This window comes from Echinops telfairi, unplaced genomic scaffold, assembly GCF_000313985.2.
Source record: "Echinops telfairi isolate 266 unplaced genomic scaffold, ASM31398v2 ScPeMD7_443;HRSCAF=831, whole genome shotgun sequence".
Lineage (NCBI taxonomy): Eukaryota > Metazoa > Chordata > Mammalia > Afrosoricida > Tenrecidae > Echinops > Echinops telfairi.
Window position 1 is genome coordinate 81579392 of NW_022104341.1, and position 8087 is coordinate 81587478.

The following is an 8087-nucleotide window of genomic DNA, read 5'->3' on the forward strand; positions in this document are numbered from 1 at the left end:
CCGATATTAAGGGCTCAAGTAGAAGGCAAATGTTTTGAGAATGATGACGGCAACAAATGTACATATGTGCTCGACACAATGGATGTATATGCGTTGTGATTAGAATTGTACGAGCCCCCAATAAAATGATTTTTAAAAAAGAATTAGCTGTCTTAACATTGACACTGCAGCCGCTAACATAGACCTTAAGCGCCTGAATGAGTGAGTCCCCTTTTAGAATGACCTAAAGCAGTAATCGTAGGAGCCCAGGTGGCACAGTAGGTAAGCACTGAGCTGCTAAAGAAGAGGCCAGCAGTTGGAACCCAGGAGCTGTTCCACAGGAGAAAAGTGGCAGTTTACATCTATAAATAGTTACAGCATTTAAAACCCTGAGGGGTCATTTTACTCCATTCTCTAGAGTCGCTGAGTCAGAACTGACTTAATGGCAATGAGGTTTGGGGAGGAGCAAAAATAGGATTTTTATTTTAATGCTGCTACCAAGTACATAGTGTATTGTATAAGCTCACACCACTGGTAAATAAATAAATAAACAGACAAATTTTTAAGCACCATGTTTCAGCTAGCCACTTGGTGGCAGACATTAGGAATAGCATTTCTTTCCCCCCACCCCTGACCCTTGGCTTTCAGAGAACTTGTGAGGTTTTGTTAGCAATACAGGCATATCTCAGAGCTATTTCGGATTCGGATCCAGACCACAGCAGCAAAAGGAATGTTGCAGTAAAACAGGTCGCATGATGGTTCTTTTGGTGGTGGTGTTACCTAGTACATACACAATTTCGGTTCATACGACATGCAGTCTACTAAGTGAGCAGTGAAAAAGTTGGAACTATGGCACAGAGTGAGCACACACTGTACATACATCATTTGCCACCAGCCTTCATTTTGTTAAAAGTCTGGTATCGGCTGCAGAGGTAATAAAGCAAAGCAGCGTAAAATGAGGTCCGCCTGGATTGCTGGGGCCTCCTTAGGAGTGAAACTCAGACCACATTCCGAAGCTTGTCTCCCAAGAACTCCTCATACTGCAGCTGTTTCCCTGAATTGCAAGCCAGGTCCTTTCTTACTAAATAGCAAAAACAGGAGGAGGCTGACTAAATCTAGGTATGAAATTGAGCAAATAAAGAGAAGAAAGGCATTTGAGAAGATGCTAAAGAGTAAGCCACATGACCTTCTTTGGGCTTTAAAGCCTAAGTCTTTTTACTGCCTCACTCTACAGACACAAAGCTGTTGAAAAAGTGAGATAAGTAATTGACCTCGAAAGTGTTTTATACAGCCCTTGAGAAAAGACCAGAAAAGACTACTGACAGAAATTCTCTTCTTTTGGCATAAATAGGGTCTTAAAAATAAAAAAGACAATATAGATCAACTATTGGTATTTCTACCTCTTATATACCACTCCCCCAAAAATTATACTTTGAAAGAATAGTGTTCCCGTTCTTCTGCCTTTTTAATTGAGATATAGTTCACATATGGTAACATTTGCTCTTTCAAAGTGGTTTTTAGTATGTTCACAAGATTGTGAAACCATCGCCACTGTCTCATTCCAGAATGTTTTTATTTCCCCCAAAAGAAGCCCTGTACCCATTAAACTGTTACTCCCGGCCCCTGGCAATAGTACTGTTTGTCTTTGTGGGCTAGCCTGTTTGGGGTAGCAGCATGTAATTGTGGTCATCTGTGTTTGTTCCTCTTTCACTTAGCATGTTTTTTCAAGTCTGTGTTGTCGCATTTCATGTGTTCGGTGTCCATGGCCTTTTTATGGGTGGGTGAATAATACTTCATTGTATGGATAGCCATCGTTAACCAGTTTATGCTGATGGGTATTGAGGGTGTTTCTACTTTTTTAGCTAATATAACTAATGCTATTATGAATTTCCCATGTTTTTGTGTAGACATAAGTTTTCATGTCTCTTGGATAAATATCTTAGAATTTAGGTTGGGTCCTATGGGAACTCTCAGTTTAGCTTTTTGAGAAACTGCCAAACTGTTTTCGAAAGCAGCTGTACCATTTTACATCCCCGCTCACGGAATGTGAGGCTTCCAGGGTCTCCACGGCTCTCCAACCCTGGTTACTTTCCCCTTTTTTATCTTAGTGGATATAAGTGCTATCTTGTGATCCTGAGCCCTTGGCTCTTAAGCCACGTGATTTCTGAATCCAGAAAGACAATATCATGTGGTAAAAGGAAGACTAAATTTGAAAATAAGAAAGCCTGTATTTTTTGGTTTTTTTAACCATATTTAACTCCTTAAAGCTTATGTGACCTATATACTCGAGTATAAGCTGACCCAAACATCAGCTGAGGCTCCTAATTTTACCACAAAAACTGCATTAAAAATGTGCTGAAACAATGGATGGATGGATGGATGGATGGATGGATGGATGGATGGATGGATGGATGAATGAATTGTGATAAGCGTTGTATGAGCCCCCAATAAAATGATTTTTTTTAATGTGCTGAGAAACTCAGCTTACACATGAGTATATACGGTACTTCCTTGTTTGGTTTCCTATCCAAACTGTAGGAATGTCTGCACTGATTGCTCTGTGGAGACTTCCAAGACACTCGGATCCTCACTTAGCGATTCCGGAAATCATTCGGATGTCACAGCATGCTCACTCATGACAAAGCAATGCAGCTCGTTGGTTGCTGACTCATGGTGACATCATGTGTGTGATTTTGGGGTTGGTTTCTGACTCATGGTGACATCATGTGTGTGATTTTGGGGTTGGTTGCTGACTCATGGTGACATCATGTGTGTGATTTTCAAGCCCGTGACCTTTCAGGAGCAGATCACAGGCCTTATTTCTGATGACCCCCTGGGTGGCTTGAGTGGCCAGCCTTCTGTTTAGTAGTCCAGCACTCAATCACTTGTTCTCCCCAAGGGCTCCTAGGGGGGCGGGCGGGGAACTGCCTGCCATCAGTCAGTTCTGACTCATGATGACCCTATTCACTTTAGGCCTCTGCCATTCTTTTCTCCCTCTTTAACATGTTTTTTTAAAATCCGGTAAACCTAAGAAGTCTGTGAACAGAGAGAAAACCAGCCCTTTCTTTTCTCCAGCAGTTGTCTCTCACTGCACATGCTTTTGGGAGATGATACCATACAGTATTCCTCTCATTCTAAGTGGCCCAAGAATCATCTTCATGACCCTGAGACCAGAAGAACGAGGAGGTGCTCGACCACTCTGAAATGGATCATAATGAAGGATCCTGGATAGGATGGGAGAAAAAAATGTGGAAAACTGAAAATCATAAGAAAAATGTTTTACAGAAAAGTGGGTGAAGGGAGAAGTCGGACAGTGTAAGACATGACAAAATAACAATTTATAAATGATCAAGGGTTCATGGTAGAAGGAGGGGGAAAATGAGGAGCTGATACCAAGGGCTCAAGTATAAAGCAGATGTTTTGAGGAGGAAGATGGCAACAAATGTACAAATGTGCTTGACACAATGGATGTGTGTATGGATTGTGATAAGAGTTGTACGAGCCCCCAATAAAATGATTTAAAACCCCAAAAAAGTTTTTAAAGACCAGGCTTACTGGTCTGATAGAGACTGGTGGAACCCCCAACACTATGGCCTTTAGTCACCCTTCAAGCCTGGAACTGAGGTCACCCCCATGGTTCAACTCTCAGCCAAACTAGAGGCAGGTGTAGGAAGTCAGCAGCAATACCAGAGAGGTACACACACCTTAGAACAATCGGGTGTGAGCTCAAAGGGCAACATTTGCCAAGGGGTAAAACTCAGAAGGCAGGAATGGATCAGAAGAAAGGATGAATGCAAATGGTGCTTACATTGTAGGGTCTACAATCAATACCATAAAACTGTGTATAAATTGTTGAGTAGAAAACCAGTATGCTCTGTAAGCATTCAAATCACAATAAAAGGGTTAAAAAAAGGAAAAAGGAAAAAATTAGTCTGAAAGATTTGGTGAGATCTTAAATTTTACCTTTGGAAACAAAACTTAGGAAGTAGTTTATCTTTTAGTGCTTTGAACACTGTTAAGGGCTATTTTTAAGTGTTTGTTAAATCTAGCTATGTGTGCAGACATAAACATTTTGGTTTTTATAATTCCTTTGTGACAGATCTCCAAGATTTATTCCAAAAGACTGACCAGGACATGGATGGGAAGCTGACCTACCAGGAAATCTGGGACTCCTTAGGTTCTGCTGGGCCAGAACCAACGAGCTTGAGAGTGTTTGATTCTGATGGAGATGGAAGATACTCGTTCCTGGAGCTCAGAGTGGCTGTAGGTCTCTAGCCTTCTCAGGCATGTTTTGAAAGTGAATATATGCACTGGACTACCTACGAACCTACGAACCTATCAAAACCAGCCCTTTCCCTTACCCCGTCAACGTAGCCCTCTGTGGCAGACACATTGCCACCTTCTCACTGGTTTGAAGAAGCTATATAAAAGTTATTTTTTAAAAAAACAGCCCACTTATACTATGATATTCAGAAGCTTCTGATTTCCTGAAACCAGAAAAATCTTACCTTTTAAAATTTCCAGAAAAAAAGGAAAGCCCCCCTTTTTGTCGCCTTTTATTTTCTTTCTGAGAAGACACCTTATCTTTTAAAAATGTATATAGAGAGAGACTAAGCCACCTTTTATATTTCACATAAATTTGCCTTAAATTAGCTGCACTTTATAGAGACTCAGAAAATGTCTTTTCTTTAAAAGATGGGCCTTTTCTGTTTGTAAATAGTTTAAATAAGAATTGTGCATATTTTGTGGGAAGTGAGAAGAGAGGTTTTAAAGGATCTGAAGAAATGGCTTGCTACTAAGACTCCCTAATCTGCTCTAGGTAGCTGCTGAAGTTATGCCCTCATCTCCTTCAGGCATCCCTGGAAGGCCTAGCTGCTGCCCTGGAATATAGCCTGGTGCCTCCGGGAGTCCGTTTGGGGAGTGGACACTGTGTGGACTGTGCCAACTCCGAACTCCGCAGAGTAGGATCCTGATTCCCCCTATTCCCTCAGCTAATCTCAGTGTACGTATCAGAGGTGTCTCATTGAGATGCTTACTCCTCCCTGTCCCTACACCTGCCCATTCTTAGCCGAATGTCAGCGTGTATGAGCATAAAAGGTCCAGAGGGAGCTACTTGGCCCCACTTGGTGATCCGTTTTAGAGCTGTAGCTGGCTCCTACTTCTGCTCTCCCCTCAGTCTCCATTCTGAGTGGCCAGGTCTAGTCCCCGCCTTACTCTCTCAGCCCAGCCAGCGGGAGCTTCCAAGGGGAGCTATGCTTCTAACCTTGACTTGATGCAGGAAATTTCACCCCTTAAGATTTTTACCTTACAGTTATCCAAGAAGCCAGTATTTTTCTCTCTGGGCTGACCAAAGCAAAAAAGGAAGGTGGTGAAATGAAACAAAACAAACCACACATAAGCTCAGAGTCTGTTTCCTGGCCATTTTCAGCTCTGAAGTAGCTAAAGGCTTGCTGTCTACAAGATGCCAAAGCCCTTCTTTCCCAAAGCAGGCAGCCTGGAGCCAGGACGTTCATGATGGTAGCAAGTGTCCACTAACCTGTTACAAGGAAGTGCAGTGTCTCTCTGAAAAACTCCTAGGGCTGCTGCTGGATGGTGCAGGGGCTGGAAGGAGTAATACATTCGTGTCTCCTGTTTATTGAGCTTGGGTTTGTGTCTGGTTTCTAGAAGAATGCCTTTAGGCAACACAAAAAGGGCGGGGGAGCAAACCACAAAACTCAACTTTGCCGCAGCCCAGGTGAGGGAGAAACGAGGTGCTTTCAGGGCACCTGCTATAATAGAGCTCATTTCCATTTTTGCTTTCTAAGGTGCCCTGTCAGAGCTGTGGGTGCCACCCAGCACCCTTAAAAGTTTAAGAGCTATATGATGGCCCACCTGGTGTTGGCTAACTGAATTTTTCTTTTCAAGAAGTATTAAATTTTAATTAATGCAAAGTGAAGGGTTTTGTTTGTTTGTTTTTAACCATGAATGTGTCAGCTTACCTCATTATGGCTTATGCCTCTCAATTAAAAAAAGAAATCCTTGCCCATCTGAGCTAGTGCACTTTCTTAGAAAAGTTAAAATATAGTATGAAATTTGCTTGCTGCTTCAGGTGACTTGAAGACAACTCTTGCTGGCTGCCTTCCATGCCCCCTCTTTTCATGTTTTAATATATATGCACCCTTACAGATTTTGTAACAACCAAATAAAATTCTAGCAATAAATTGAATTATATTACTATATTTGTATATACTGTACCATAAATAGTGTGCCTGTATCTGGAAGGTATTTTTTTTGAAAACAGATTTATATGAAATATACTTGAGGGTAATGTAGCTTGTCCTTTTTAGTTTCAAATTCTTATTCATAGGCAGATGCTTTGAGGACACCTTAACTCTTTGTGGCATGAACTTTTCTTTCGCATCAGGTAGCTAGAAATGGAGAGGCCTTACTGAAGACAGGTTTTTTGGAGTGTATCTTATGTTCTTCCTACGTTCAACTTGTTGAGCTAACATCCCTGAGCCAGCTGTGCCATGCTGTCCCCTCGCCCTACCCAGTCTGCTAAAAATGTTCCGGCTGCACTCCGGGCCTGTGAAGGCCCTCCCATACTGCTTGAGGAAGTACCAGGCAAAATTGGGACAGCTTGGACCCCTTTGTCCAAGTTTAGCAGGCTGACCGCCTGAAGAGCCCCCTATGCTTCAGTGTTTGATTTGGGCTTTTCTTTGCCTGTCATTTTAACCTCACCTACCACATGCCTCAGCTCTCAGAGCAAAGGTGGGTGGTGGTGGTGGGTTTGATCTTGCATCTCGTTTTCCTTTGAACTGTAGGAGGATGCAGTGCTGCTTTCCTAAGTTATCCAAAGCCTAGTCCCTGCGTGCCCCCCACCCCCGTGCTTTTTTCCTTTTGCCTTGTACTGCCTACCATTGCTTTTATTTAAAGCACCTTCCCATAAAGCAGGTAGAGGCAAAAGGTGGTGTCCGAAGAGAAGAGCCAAAAGAAGAGAGTGCGTGATGGCAGTGTCATCCGAAGGGCAGAGCGGAGTGGGTGCCCTAGAACAGCTGGAGAGCAGACCCCTTCACCTGCCACTGGGAGGCTGTTCTCCCCATTGGAGTTGCGGGCGGAACCGCCTTGCTGGTCCTGCTGGTCACAGTTGAAGATTTTGACTCGAATGGGCTTGTACTCATAATGGCTTGCTGTTGAGTTGTTTTCAGTGACAGAGTTTGTTTGCTACACACCTCATTGGCTTGCTTACCAAGGCCAGCTAGATGGGCTCCCTTCTTTCATACCCAAACCACAACACAATTGGGTATTCCTGAGACTTTATAGAGCGTGTATTGTTTGTTATACGAACCTAGCCTACCTTGTTGTTTTCTCATATTAAGAAATGTAAATCTACTTTATTCTAGCGGAGCTATTTTTTGGTAATGTATAAGCAATTTTAGTTCTCTTTAGGGACTGACATCCATGACTTGATTTGAGCTTTGCTTATTTCATATCAGTAATACAGCCATTTTAATTTATCTAAATAAAGCATTTCCCCTTTCTCTCTCACTGTGTCTATGAATAAAACCCTCTCCCCAGACTACTAAAGTTAAAAAATAAAAAATCTATAGAGTCCTTCCTCCTCTTGAAAGCCGAGACTTGCAGGTCTGTCTAAATAAGATAGGTGGATGAACAATCTGGAGGAGAAAACAATGGGACCAACAGTTCTGGGGTGACATGGGAGAGGGGGAGGTAGGGGGAAAGGTAGTGGTATTAACAAACCCAGGGACAAGTGAACAAGTGATCCAAATTGGTAGTGAGGAGGGTGTAGGAGGCCTGGTAGGGCGTGGCCAAGGTTAATGTAGAGGAATTACTGAAACCCTAATGAAGGCTGAACATGATAGTGGGACAAGAGGAAAGTAAAAGGAAATAGAGGAAAGAGCTAGGAGGTAAGGGGCATTTATAGAGGTCTAAATAAAGGCATGCACATATGTAAATATATATATGAGGATGTGGACATAGATTTATATGCATATATGTGTAGATTTAGTATTAAGGGAACAGATGGACATTGGGCCTCCACTCAAGTACTCCCTCAATGCAAGAATACTTTGTTCTATTAAACTGGCATTCCATGATGCTCACCTTCC

At 42.5% G+C, this 8087-nt stretch overlaps 1 protein-coding gene across 4 annotated transcripts in view; it reads left to right on the forward strand.

Annotated features, from left to right (window-relative positions):
- Positions 1 to 7506, forward strand: part of EFCAB14 (EF-hand calcium binding domain 14) — a 43350-nt gene extending 35844 nt beyond the window's left edge. For all 4 annotated transcript variants that reach the window (XM_004699455.2, XM_045291878.1, XM_045291879.1 and 1 more), the window contains one exon: positions 4079 to 7506. In XM_004699455.2, coding sequence (XP_004699512.1) covers positions 4079 to 4254 — 176 coding nt within the window. In that variant the 3' untranslated portion in view covers positions 4255 to 7506. The remainder of the gene's footprint in view (positions 1 to 4078) is intronic.
- The last annotated feature ends 581 nt before the right edge of the window (positions 7507 to 8087 follow it).